Below are 13,063 nucleotides of genomic sequence, written 5' to 3'. Positions count from 1 at the left end.
GCCTCAGCTGGCTCTACACTTCTCTCTCTCTTTTCTCTTTCCCTTCCTCTGTCACTTCCTCATCTCATCAAACACCCTGAGTGCTCTCCTCTATTTCATCTCTCTTTGATTCTCTCTCTGGATCTTCCCAGTTCCTTTGTTCTCGCCCTACTAAACATCTCTTTTAACACCTCTCCTTCAGTTGCATTCCCACTCCCTGTTAGCAGGGGTGAGACGGAGTGGGCGTTGATGTTGGTAAACTACAGCTGTGAGGAGGGCACAAACAGAGCACTAGGCTGGTGGCTCACAGCATGGCTTTGCTCCAGAACAACTGTGAACAAGGGAGTGAGACATCGAGAGAGGAGGAGGGGGGGGAGTGTTCTGAATTAGGCAGAAGACAAAAGAGCAGCATACACCTACAGTAGACTGAGAGGTTAAAAAAAGACCATCACAGGGTTCACCTCTTTGCATACGTGCGCACTAGCTGACACGTGTCATCCTTAAGCACATATTAAAGGGCTTAAACGCTAGGGGACAGATGTGAGGAGAGTGTGACAAAAACAGAAGGAAGAGGGAGTGTGGAAGGAAATTGTGAATGATTGATAGGAAATAAGACAGAGAGAGAAAGAGAGAGACAGTTGAGACAGCAGAGCACAGAAGAAACCAGAGAAGAGCCATCTGCTTTGCATCATTAGAGCCTTTCTTGTCATTCCTCCAATGAAATGCTGCGTTCTCTCACTGCTTTTTTCAATCTCATGTGTTGAGTTAGTGGTTAAAGCCCATGATCATTTTCGAAGTTTCGTACCTTGTGTCAAAATACACAGAAAACTCTGTACACTGTCCTTAAATTCACATTAATAAGTTTCATAAGGACAAATGTTTTCTAAAGTAACACTTGGTGTCCAGTAAAACACAAAACAGTATGTTAACAAATGTAGGTCAACCAAAATAATAAGTATTTAAAAATCTTCCCTTGACCACAGTGTTACTAGAGTGCCAGAGGAATGACATGTTTTGACATACTTGTCTGGCTCCTCCTAGCTTTCGAATAACTCAGAATTATCGTGATCTTTTTCTGTAAGTAGGAGCACAAAGAGTAAACAGCCTGCCTTGGATTTTATCTAGCCAATCAAAGCTGCAATTGTTCTTCGGCATACCCCAGGGTTCTACTCTTGGACCATTCTCTGTTTACATGCTGTCATATTGGACATTATAAATGCAGATTAGAGGCAAAAACTTGGGCGTGGGAGGAGTTTGGTGAGGCCATGGAAGAAGACTATCGCTCCGAAGAGGTTCTGGCCGTTCTGTCGCCTCAAGGGGGGAAGGCGTCAACTTGCTCACTCTGTCTACAGTGTTGATGGGAGGTTGCTGACTTCTACTGGGGAGATAGTTGAATGGTGGAAGGATTACTTTGAGGAGCTCCTCAATCCCACAAGCATGTACTCCACGGAGGAAACAGAGCCAGGGAAGGACTTGGGGAGGGGTTGTCTAATCTCCAAGGCAGAAGTCACCGAGGCAGTGAATCAACTCTGCGGCAGCAGAGGTCCAGGGTTGGATGAGATGCGCCCTGGGTATCTCAAGGCTCTGGATGTTGTAGGGATGTCTTGGTTGACATGTCTCTGCAACATTGTGTGGACATCAGGGGTGGTGCCTTTGGCGTGGCAGACCAGAGTGGTGGTCTCCATCTTTAAGAAAGGGGACCAGAGGGTGTGCTCCAACTATTGGGGATCACACTCCTCAGACTCCCCGGAAAGGTCTACAAAGGGTACTAGAAAGGAGGGTCCGGTCGATAGTCGAACCTTAGATTGAGGAGAAGCAATGTGGATTTCATCCCGGCCGAGGAACCGTGGGTCAGCTCTTTACCCTCGCTAGGGCCCTGGAAGGGGCATGGGAGTTTGCACAACCAGTCCATATGTGTCTTGTGGATTTGTAGAAGGCTTATGACCGTGTTCCCAGGAGCATCCTGTGGAGGGTACTCTGGGAGTATGAGATGGATGGCCATTCAGGCTCTGTACCAAAGGAGTGAGAGCTTGGTTCGCGTTGCTGGCACTAAGTTGGACTTGTTCCAAGTGAGGGTTGGACTCCGCCAAGGCTGACCTTTGTCACCAGACCTGTTCATAACTTTTATGGACAGAATTTCTAGGGGCAGCCAGGTGGTGGAGTTTGAGTTCGAGTTTGGTGGCAGGAAGATGTTGTTTCTGCTTTTTACAGATGACATAGTTCTCTTAGCGCCATCAAAATACGACTTCCAACTCCTGCAGGGACAGTTCATAGCTGAGTGGGAAGTGGATGGGATGAGAATCAGCATCTTCAAGTCTGAGGCCATGGTTCTCAGCCAAAAAATGGTGGACTGCCCACTCTGGGTCTGAGGGGAGGTCCTGCCTCAGGTGGAGAAGTTTAGGTATCTTGGGATCTTGTTCACGAGTGAGGGTAGGATGGAACAGGAGATTGACCAGTGGATTAAAGAGGTGTCTGCAGTGATGCGGACGCTTAACCAGTCCCTAGTGGTGAAGAGGGAGCTTAGCCAAAAGGCCAGGCTCTCGATTTACCAGTCAATCTAAGTGCCAACCCTCACCTATGGTCATGAGCTCTGGGTAATGACCAAAGAACAAGATTGTGAATACAAGCGGCCGAAATGAGTTTCCTCCACAGGATGGCTGGGCTTGGCCATAGAGATTGGGCGAATAGCTCGGATATGTGGGAGGGACTCAGAGTAGAGCCGCTGCTCCTCCATGTTGAGAGGAGTCAGTTGAGGTGGTTTGGGCATGGAGGATGCCTTCAGGACTCCTCCCTGAGGAGGTTTTTTGGGCTTGTCCTACAGGGAGGAGGCCTCAGGGCTGATCCAGGACATGCTGGATGGATACTATCTCTTAGTTTGCCTTGGAATGCCTCAGGATTCTCCTGGAAGAGCTGGTGTAAGTGGCTGGAGAGAGGGAGGTCTGGGTTTCCTTGCTGAGGCTGCTGCCCCCACAACCCGGACCCAGATAAGCGGAGGAGGACAACGATGATAAATGCAGATAAAAGGGGGCGTAATATGACAAACTTACATTTCCAGTGCTTGTGCATATTCATGTACATGTTGATATTTGGTGTCATTTTTGATCTAGGCAAGCTTGATTAATCAGTGATTGATGTTATTGATTTCTCAAGATAGAGCTACTGTCAGACACTCAACACCCAAAATGTATAACATAAATACGAGAAATGACCATTAGTGTTCTGGTATGGAATCGTGACAATTATCTGCTGTTGCCATGATCACCACTAGTGTGTTATTACAGTGAACAGTGATTTAAAAAAAAAAATGTCAAGGTTTCAGGACACTTGGACTACTTGAGATGAGCAGTATGGAAGCATTTTATCAACTTTAAAATTGGTCACCATTCACTTCAATTGTCTGGAAGATTATTCTAACATCTTATTCAGTGAAACTCCAGCAGTTTTTTGTGGACTAAAAAAAAATCTTCCATCGGTATGAGGATGAGTAGAAAATGACATTTGGGGTGAACTATCCCTTTAATACCAGCAGATATACTTCTAGTTGTAAAATAACACAAATCTGGCCCTGAAATTTCAAGTGAATCACATCTTGGATAAATGCCTCCCTCAAAGAGTCTGACTGTGCTACAGAAACCAGCTGTAATCAAGAAACCGTTCTTCTTGATTTCTAAGAGATAACTTTCTCCAACATGATTTTGAAGTCAATGTGCCAGTGAGATAAAACCCTTGGTGCAGTGGTCAGCAGCAGTGATAAATCTCTTGATGACAGGCCAATACTTCATATTAAACACATCAGCTGAGTCAGGGCACCACATTTTGAATTGCAGCCTGCAGTCTGAATCTGTAGCCAACTATGATTTTTGCAGTGAAAACAAATGATCATGACTCTAGTTTGCCATAGAGACCCAGAAAGGGGACTCCAGAAGAGACAAGAGGTTTATGGTGGGAAAGAAAGGGGGAAACAGAGGGGATCACTGTAAACACCCTGCCAGACATTTTTTTCCACTGGGCTTAGAGAAACCGGGGTTTTTTTTTTTGGTTTTTTTTGGGGGGAACAAAAAAATCTGGCCATCACTGGTGGATACAGACACCAAACAGATGGTTGACACACAACTTTGAGAAATGCGCATTCATGTATGTTTCTTCATTCACTTATTTATTCGTTCAATCACTGAACCACTGCAACCCACCATTATTGTCATAGCTTTGTTTAAATAGCTATTTTTATCATCTTTTCAGTCCATTTGCAGAGAAAGCAGATTTTTCCCATAGAAACTAGACTCCTAATGTTTGACCCCCCCCCCCCCTTCCCCATTTCCGCCCCTCTGCCTCTCAGCTGTGTGCTGTAACAGCCAGGCCCACTCATTGATCATACATCCAGCTCAGCAACAGAGGGGAAGAAAAGGGGTGGCAAGGAAGGAGAAAGTTTGACAAAGAAAAATACAGAAAAAAAGCCAGAAGATTATACACATGGTAAAAATTAGTGCTTGAATCTAACAAAACTAAAAACACAACCTCTGGCTCCAAACAAGGTTTCCTCCATCGGTGCAATTAAAGACAAACAAAAGCACATACAAGCAGCCTCTCACACACACATACACGCACACTCAGTGCCCACACATGCATTCGGGCAGTAAACAGGGAGTGGGAGGTGCAAAGGTTTTTACCATTACAATGATGGTCAGAGGTGAGTTGGCAGCGGTGTAGCCCTCGAGGGTGGGCGTGGCAGCCTCCTGTGACATTTGGTCCTGTCGTGAACACATGTGACCGCAGTCTGCCCCACCCACTGACCGTAGGAGTAGAACCACACTGGCAGAACAACCCATAATCCCCTGTTCACACCCAATTCAGCCTGATCCTGTTCGGCAGTATTGGCTTCACCTGGACTTCCTCGTCTAAACCGGTATCAGTCCAATCCAGCCCCTGGTCCAGCCAGTGATGCTGTGCACTTTTCAAGCCCTGATGGATAACGGAGGCTTCATTCTATCCTCCCCTGACACTTCTTCACCTCCAGCGTCAGTCAGAAAAGTCCTGTTTTACAAGCTTTCCGTGTCTCTCAAGCACCACTAGGCTGGAGTGTCCAGTTCCTAATGTTGCAGAGGCTGGGAATACACACTGGCAGCCTTACATGGTTCTCCCTCTCTCACCCCCCCACCCTCTCTCTCTCTCTCTCTCTCTCTTACACACACACACACACACACACACACACACACACACACACACACACACACACATTAACTGCAGCAGTGCACAATTCAGCCCAGCCCAGCTTACCCAACAAATCACAGTCTGCAATAGTTGTCAGCTGACCAGACCAGCCACTACATTCAGACATCCACACTTACACAAACTTACATAATTTTTCCCAATTTTCATTCTGCGGTACTCTTCCATTTTTCTCCCAATCAGACCCGATCCTTTCAAGTCTGCTGGCTGTTTGGGCATCTGCAGTTGCACTGACGACAAGACTTAAAAGCACAGGCACGCTATTCCACACTCACACCGATTTAGTAAAATAAACTGTTGCTTTTTTTAAGAAAAAGTACAGTCAGTGCAGTGCGTGTGTGGTTTTGCATTTGCATGCATTTGCTGTATATTCACAAAGCAAACACATTCTCCAGAGCAAAGGCTGGCAGCATGGTGAGACTGTTGGGGAGTGGTGAGTGAGGCTATTGAACGGAAAGTGGATGGAAAGTGGGGAGTGGGCGGCTTCACAGATGAAGCGTGCATGTGGATTTTTAGGACTGTGGCGTCAAACTGAATTTCCTCTCACTTTACCTCTGTAGATAGACAATATGACATTGACTGAAGTACAGCAAGTACTCAGTTGTGATGTCCTTCACTGTTGACTCCCTTATTTTTTTTTCTCTTAGCACCATAACATCTGTTCTTGCTCAGTTGTATGTGTGTGGATGAAATGAAAGAAAAATATATTTTGCAACAATTTGAAATTATCTGTGTTATACAATGAACCCCAATAGGTTCAATGCCAGTTGTACTTGTTGAACCAGATGGTGTACAAAACATGGCCTATAGAAAATATACAGTACATAGTATTGTATTTGCTGCATGGATCTGTTCAGTGGCTGTTAAGAAAAAAATTGCATGTACTTGATACTTCAACCAAAAAGTGCATTTCACCTTTCAAGTTGAAACAAACAGGTGCATTGCGCTCACAAAGACATATTTTCTCTACTGCATTACAGTACTTCATGATGAATGCAGAAAGAGCCAGCCATGTATATTTAGCCTGTTTCTAGATGTGTGCTACATGCCCCATAGCCACCAAAGGCAGATAATAATAGAGCACTGTCCAAAACGTCCTTTAACATACTCTCAAGAGCATCGTCCAGTATATCTAAGACTTCTTTAGCCATGTGCATGCTCAGTAATGCAAAAACACTTACATTGACACTAAAAACTAACGATAAACTTCCTAGTTCCTCGCTCACTCACAGTATCGCTGAGCGTGACCAGCTTGCGTGTCCAACTGAACCAAATAGCCCGTAGTAGTAGTAGCCACACTCGTGCACGACAGCACCAATCTGTTCGCATGACATCGGTTATAAAGGATGATTGTCTAAGCTCAAGGAACCTATTTGTGATTACTTAAAAGGCAAAATACACTTTTTGAATAAAGTATTGCACGAAGTACATTTTTTGAATATCTGTGCTTCGCCCAAGTATTAGATTCATGGAAAATGTATGACTTTGCACTATAAAGACAAATATTGTATTTTCTAAGGCTGAATATTTTACACTGATTAATCTGTCAGCTATTTTCATAAATAATCATAAACGGTCAAGAAAATTTGAAAATGTTCATCACAATGTCCTAGTGCCTAAAATGACACGTTCAAATGGCTTCTTTTGTCCATCTTACAGTCAAAAAGGGAAAGACCTTTCATTGTCTTTCAGTAAATCCTTTTTTTAGGAGTTTTAGTCCAGCATGTCTGTTTCATAAAATATTGAAATGACATATCGATTATCAAAATAGTTGGTGATTACTCATCTATTTGATTTTTGGTGACTCCACTGTATTTCTATGAAGGTTGTTGATAATTGTTAGTTTTAAGCATGTAGCTTTGAAATCAGACAGATTTTGTGTCTTCTACAGGATTTGTGTAGCATGATCGTTCAACAAGAAAGTAATTTACACAGGACAGTCTGTGGTTTCTGAGAGCTATAGTGTTTTTCAATGCGTTATGAAAACAATACTGCATTATGTTTGTCTTAATTGGTTCTTTGAGTTGAGTGACAGCTTTACCCTGAGTTGTGTTATGGGAACTTGAAATTTTACTCATTAAACTTCACGAAATTAATAACAAACTTTCACTCTTGGTTATTTTTGTTGTTTCCCTAACCCCGACCAATCTGGGGGCGCAACAATATTGGAGTAAAAACTAAGTTTATTTTTACAAGCAAAGTAATGTATTACTTTATCAATAATGTAATATTTGACCATGAGTTAGCACTTATCAAAGCCAGTAATTACACATGTGGTTGATGTGAGTCCATCCATCCATCCATTTTCTTCCGCTTATCCTGTTAAGGGTCGCGGGGGGGGGGGGGGGGGGGGGCACACCCTGGACAGGTCACCAGTCCATCGCAGGGCCAACATATAGAGACATACAACCATTCACACTCACAGTCACACCTATGTTCAATTAGAAGTATCCAATTAGCCTCATCCCCAATTGCATGTCTTGACGGTGGGAAGAAGCCAGAGTACCAAAGAGAACCCAAACAGGCACGGGGAGAACATGCAGACTCCACACAGACAGATTCCGTACCCGAGCCGGGACTCAAACCGAATCTTCAAGCTGTGAGGCGACAGTGCAGACCACTGCTCCACTGTGCCGTTTGATGTGAGTCTTGGATGGGATTATAGAGTTTCTCATGATGAAGATGAAAAGAGAAGCTATTGATAGCATAGCAGTTCCCACATCCAAAGTGTCATATAATGTATCGTTTTCCTGTGTGTGTACATTGTATTCAGAGGCCACCAGCAGCTCTGAAATCAACTGACACATAATGTGTAGGTCCCCACATTTACCCTGTGGAGAGATGAAGGTAACCATGGAGATGTTTTTTAAGGTCATAATTAAGGATATTAGGCCCTGTACCAATGTGACAGAAAAGTCCACCCCCAACCCACATATAGACGCACTATTATCATGCTTACGTAGATAAATATACACAGCACAACACGAAACGCACAACTACACAGAGAGACAAACTCAAGTACGTGCACAAACAGAATTACAATTCCTTTCCCACGCATGGTATTAAAAAGAGGAAGCAGAAGCAGGCTCTGCAGCCAGATATTCAAAATCTGTCAAACTCTATATTTGCATACAAGTCTGTAACTTGGCAAAGTAGTTGACTGGATTATTTTGGATTAAGAGCAAAATGAAATTTCTGTTTCATAGAGTCTCCATAAAAACAACAACTAAAGATGCAATTTGACAAAGTTACGAAGCAGCATGGAATCATGGGAATTCTTGTCCTCATTGGTGAATAGGGCAGCAACGATTAGTCGACGTTGTCGACAAAAATCGACAATAGAAATAGTCGAGTATTGTCGCCAGACGCGTTTTTCCAACAGAGTGAGGCATCTCACTTTATTATAATCTCTGCCGACACTCGCGCATGCGCAATAGCGTCTCTTCGCTGCGCGGTAACATACAGAAATGGCGGCGTCAACATCAGGTACGCGTACCAAAACTTCTAAAGTTTGGGAACATTTTAGCCTGGATACCGCGAATAAAAAGACTACTTTCAAAGTTTGCAAAGCAGACCTTGGTGTCATGGCAGGACCTCGGTGATGCAGGAACATTTGAAGAAGCCCGTCGGGCAGTTGAACGAAACGGAGTCTGACTCGCCTCAATGAGATTCAAGTAACGTTCAAGCCAGTACGGTTTTTATGACATTCATTGTACATTTTATCAGCGTATTTTCGCTATAAAAAGTTTACTTGATTTTTTTTTTATTTATTTGCCTGTCCCTTAAAAAAATGGACAGAGGTTTCTTTATTTATGGATTGATGTCTCTACTGACCGAACACTGTGCCTAATTGGTTTTAGATGGGACATTTTTATTTAATTTTTGTACGAATCCGCAGTATGTTCAATAAAAAGATGTATTTTTCGTTGTACCCATCTTTATTGTGTTTATTATCATTTGTCACATAATTAAATCAACTTCATGTTAAATTTTCAGAAAAAATTAATTATTCGATTAGTCGACTAATCGTTTCAATAGTCGGTGATTAGTCGACTATTGAAATAGTCGTTAGTTGCAGCCCTATTGGTGAACAACCATTATTGTAGATAAATCTGACATGAATGAAATCATATTCACAGACTTAGTCATTAATTTGCTGTTTAGTCTAATTTATTCACAATACGTCATTCAATTCTGAAGAAATTGCTTCAAGTACTGTTTGCTTACAGTACGTAGTCTTATAGCTAACTTATTAACTAGATTAGTTCACAAAACCAGCCTCATCTACGGTCAAAAACAATATAAACATGGGGAATGATCTTGGCAGTGTTGTAATATTGCCGTACATATTAGTTTATAGTTGCACATTATTGTGAGCCTGATTGGTATTCATCTATAATCACTAAATAATGTCTTTCCTAGTTTGTTGCACAATAGCATGCAGTCCCGCTTCACCTCATTTATATAGCACCTTCTTTCCTTTAGTGGAACTCAAGCTGCTTTTCAGTGTTACTTCAAACACATTCATAGATGCTACAAGATGCCAACTAGTGTGTTGCTCAAGAACATTTAAACAGGGTCACTGGGGAACTGCGGGATTGAACCAATAACCTTCCAATTACAAGCGTATACCTCGTGAGCCATTTTGGGAAAAAATGAATTTAAAGCAAAACACCCGAGGCAACTTTCACACAATGAGATAGTAGGTGTTGAATTAAAGATGAGGACCTTGCACTTGTGCGGAAAGGAATGATGAAAGCGACACAGAGGAGATAGAGCAGCAAAGCTCCCAGGATACCGGTCCTTGAATTACAGTTGGTTAAAAGAATTCATAAATTACACAATAAGAAGGGAGAACAAAACTGTACATGGATAGAGGACAAAAACATGAAACCCCAAACCGCAACGCGTACAATGAGACCAAATGATCTGCCCTTTAGTTCTGTCCCAAAGTTTTTGTTTCCTTTGTTAGTTCTCATTACATTTGCCTCCACTCACCGATAGTGCAGTTCATCCTTGCTTTTAAAGTGCTGGCACAGGAAAATTGTTTTGCTCTTTTCTTGAAAAAGTTCAGTTCCTCTTGATTTAGTGTACATTTGTTTGTGTGTTATGTGACATAGCTTATATGAGTACATGTATCCCTGAATGTGCTGGCTTGCCGTTCCTTTTGTGACCGGGTTACTATACATGTAAACCTGAATCTTTAAAAAGAATGACATCATCGGGGTGTATAGGGCAGTGTGCTCATTGCTGGAGTTAATCTTTTCCAGCTGTAGAGCCTCACTCCCTGCAATCCCTCTGTCCCGGGTAGAACTTTACAAAGCGGTTGACGTTTGCTTGTGTGTGTGGTTTTTTTTTTTGTTTTTTTTTGCTGCAAATGCATGGAGGTTAACTATTTAGACAAAAGATAAACACAAGCCTTTTTAGCAACTTTGAATATCTAAGCCAACTTGGCCAAAAAGGAAACACAGGTTCATTAAAACTCCTGCGCGCTGCACTGCAAGCAGTTTGCTCTGCTATAGTTAGGTTCCCTGTAGAGCTGGAGACTGACTCATGGCAGCAGCGTTTGATGTGGCTCAGAGCTCCACTGAGTTTACTTGAGAAAACACTCTCCTGTTCCCATGGTAACCACAACAGGAAGGATGCTGTCACTCAAGGGTGCTGGGTTTGCAGCAAATTCTTGCATGGCCCGTGGCACAGAGGAACAGTAGGGGGGGCAGGGTCAACTTCTTTCTGACTACGCTACCCCCTTGTTTTCTCCCTCTCTCTCTCTCTCTCACTTGCACACACACTGTTTGTCTCTGACCACAAAAATTTAAAAAGCACACCACTAGCTTTTGTACTACAAAAACTTGTGCTCATACTTTGATGAATGTCAGCAGCTGTGAACTGCATCGATCACTTTTTTAACATTTGATTTCTGATGTCCAAAGTAATCTGAATGAAATGATCACATGACTAGTCTGTTTGCAGTACTACAACAGTACTGTAAGTCTAAAAGTAATTCTGATGCACTGCTCGCAGTAAAACCTCAACTAGCCTTGCGGTACTCCACCACTGCACAAACAGGAAGGCAGACAAGCTCTAACACGGCAAGTTGTTACCTGATGCACCTTTAAAATATATCATTATACCTCTGGTACTCGTCAGAAGTGTAAATGTGTACATGGTAAGGCAGAGGATATCTTAATAATCGTGTTAATAAACTACTTTGAGATTCTATCTTTTGTGATATGTCAGATGCTTGTATACATTGTTAACTATTACGGTTTAACTTCATGTCCTGCAGCGCAAATAGTACTTTTTCAAAAAGTATGTGCTCTTTTATTTGCAAAATGTTAACACATCAAATGTAAGTTACTCCAGTTTCTTACAGACACAGAGGCTGGATTTGTGTTTTGGTTTCTATCCTCTCTGTTTGTCATGACTTTCACAGCAGTCTTCTTTTGAGGCAACTTGTGGGGGGTGGCTCATTCTCTCCCACAATAACAGCTGAATGTCTGTCATGCTGATGGGATGTCACATATAGAACGAAAAATGGATCAAATATATGATATAATATGACTAGTCTACATCAAGTAGAAATACCTTTATTTGACTTAATTAATTCCGTATCTGTACTTTACTGGTTTATTAGCAGTGGGTGTTTTGTTTTTGTTTTTTCATCCCATTACAATTGAAAAATAAGTCCTTTACTTTCTACTTCACTACATTCGTATAAAACTGGCACATTAAGTATCATTTCTTCACTGAAACCATACATTTTTAAAGTTTAAAAACTATAACTAAGTTTAACATTATACTGATATACTGCTACATAACCGTTTTCATATATTCCTCACGACTGAATTGATGTCAGTGACAAGTTACAAGCAAATTTGACATTTTGGACTTTTTTTTTCACATTTGTGACAAACTATCTTCCACTTTCACCTCTGACTCTATCTATTAGGAGTCACTGTGAGCAGGTAACAGGAAGTAACAGGGCAAAATTAGCAGAGAATTACAGTAAACTGCCAATGCCATCTAGTGCTGAGAGCTCCACACAGCAGGTTGTGTAGTAAATGTGCAAATGTTGCCCTCACTGTGGTTTTCTCTTAAATAAAAAACTGAACTCCAGGAGGCGCTCTGAACCACAGATACTATCTGGTCTTATGGCTGCCGGTTTATTTAGAAAAGGAAGCTATTAAAACGTCTTTAACTGAGGACTAGAGTCCCGAGGGAGGGATGTTGGGGGAGGGTGAAGAAGAGGGGAGATGAGGTGGAGAATATGGGACAGGGGAGGTTTGTGAGCAGTTAGTGCTCGGGAGGAGGGGGATATTGTTAAAAAATTCCATTCTTTCCCCTCAGAATCACTTCCTTCTTGAAATACACAAGCCTATCGCCAATATCAATTATTTTTTTCTTGTCCATCCATCATCATACCATGTAAAGCACTGTGGAACTCATTCACTTTCAGTATCTTTTACTGTTAGTCATGCAGACACAAAAGACATTGTGGATCATGGGAAAAATATGATAATTATCAAGAGACAAAATACTTTTAGAATAATCAGTGACAGATACCAGATCTTATTAATTTTCAAGGTTTGCAAATCAATAAGATCAGCCTTGAAATGTGTGTTAAGTAAGAAAAAATAAGAATTCCTTTCATTATTCTGTTTCTTGCATAACATTGTCACAGGAAATGTACTGCTAGAGGCCAACAATGTTTCATCCCAGCCAAGGTGGTTAACCACACAGATCTTGTTACGATATGTAACATCGCTGCAATAAAATATAGAATTTTCTCTTTCGCTCTACAGATTTATGATCATTTTTGGAGGTGGTCTTTGACATGAAATAACCCACCCGTTAT

General features: G+C 42.0%; 1 protein-coding gene across 6 annotated transcripts in view; it reads right to left on the bottom strand.

The window, feature by feature from the left end:
* dock10 (dedicator of cytokinesis 10) overlaps window positions 1-13,063 on the bottom strand; it is a 71,536-nt gene that overhangs the window by 43,581 nt on the left and 14,892 nt on the right. For 4 of the 6 annotated variants that reach the window (XM_086216212.1, XM_086216217.1, XM_086216218.1 and 1 more), the window contains exon 1: window positions 4,647-5,050. The exons of 1 other annotated variant lie outside the window; for it this stretch is intronic. In XM_086216212.1, the coding sequence (XP_086072338.1) occupies window positions 4,647-4,805 (159 nt within the window). In that variant the 5' untranslated portion in view covers window positions 4,806-5,050. Of the gene's footprint in view, window positions 1-4,646; window positions 5,051-13,063 lie in introns of those variants that run through there. One more of the 6 variants, XM_086216216.1, reaches the window with a different exon arrangement.

Source organism: Aulostomus chinensis, chromosome 10, assembly GCF_037954235.1.
Source record: "Aulostomus chinensis isolate RoL2024-O1b breed Wild chromosome 10, RoL_Achi_v1.0, whole genome shotgun sequence".
Taxonomy (NCBI): domain Eukaryota; kingdom Metazoa; phylum Chordata; class Actinopteri; order Syngnathiformes; family Aulostomidae; genus Aulostomus; species Aulostomus chinensis.
The sequence above is the reverse complement of the archived record's forward strand: the minus strand, read 5'-3'. Positions and strand labels throughout refer to the sequence as shown.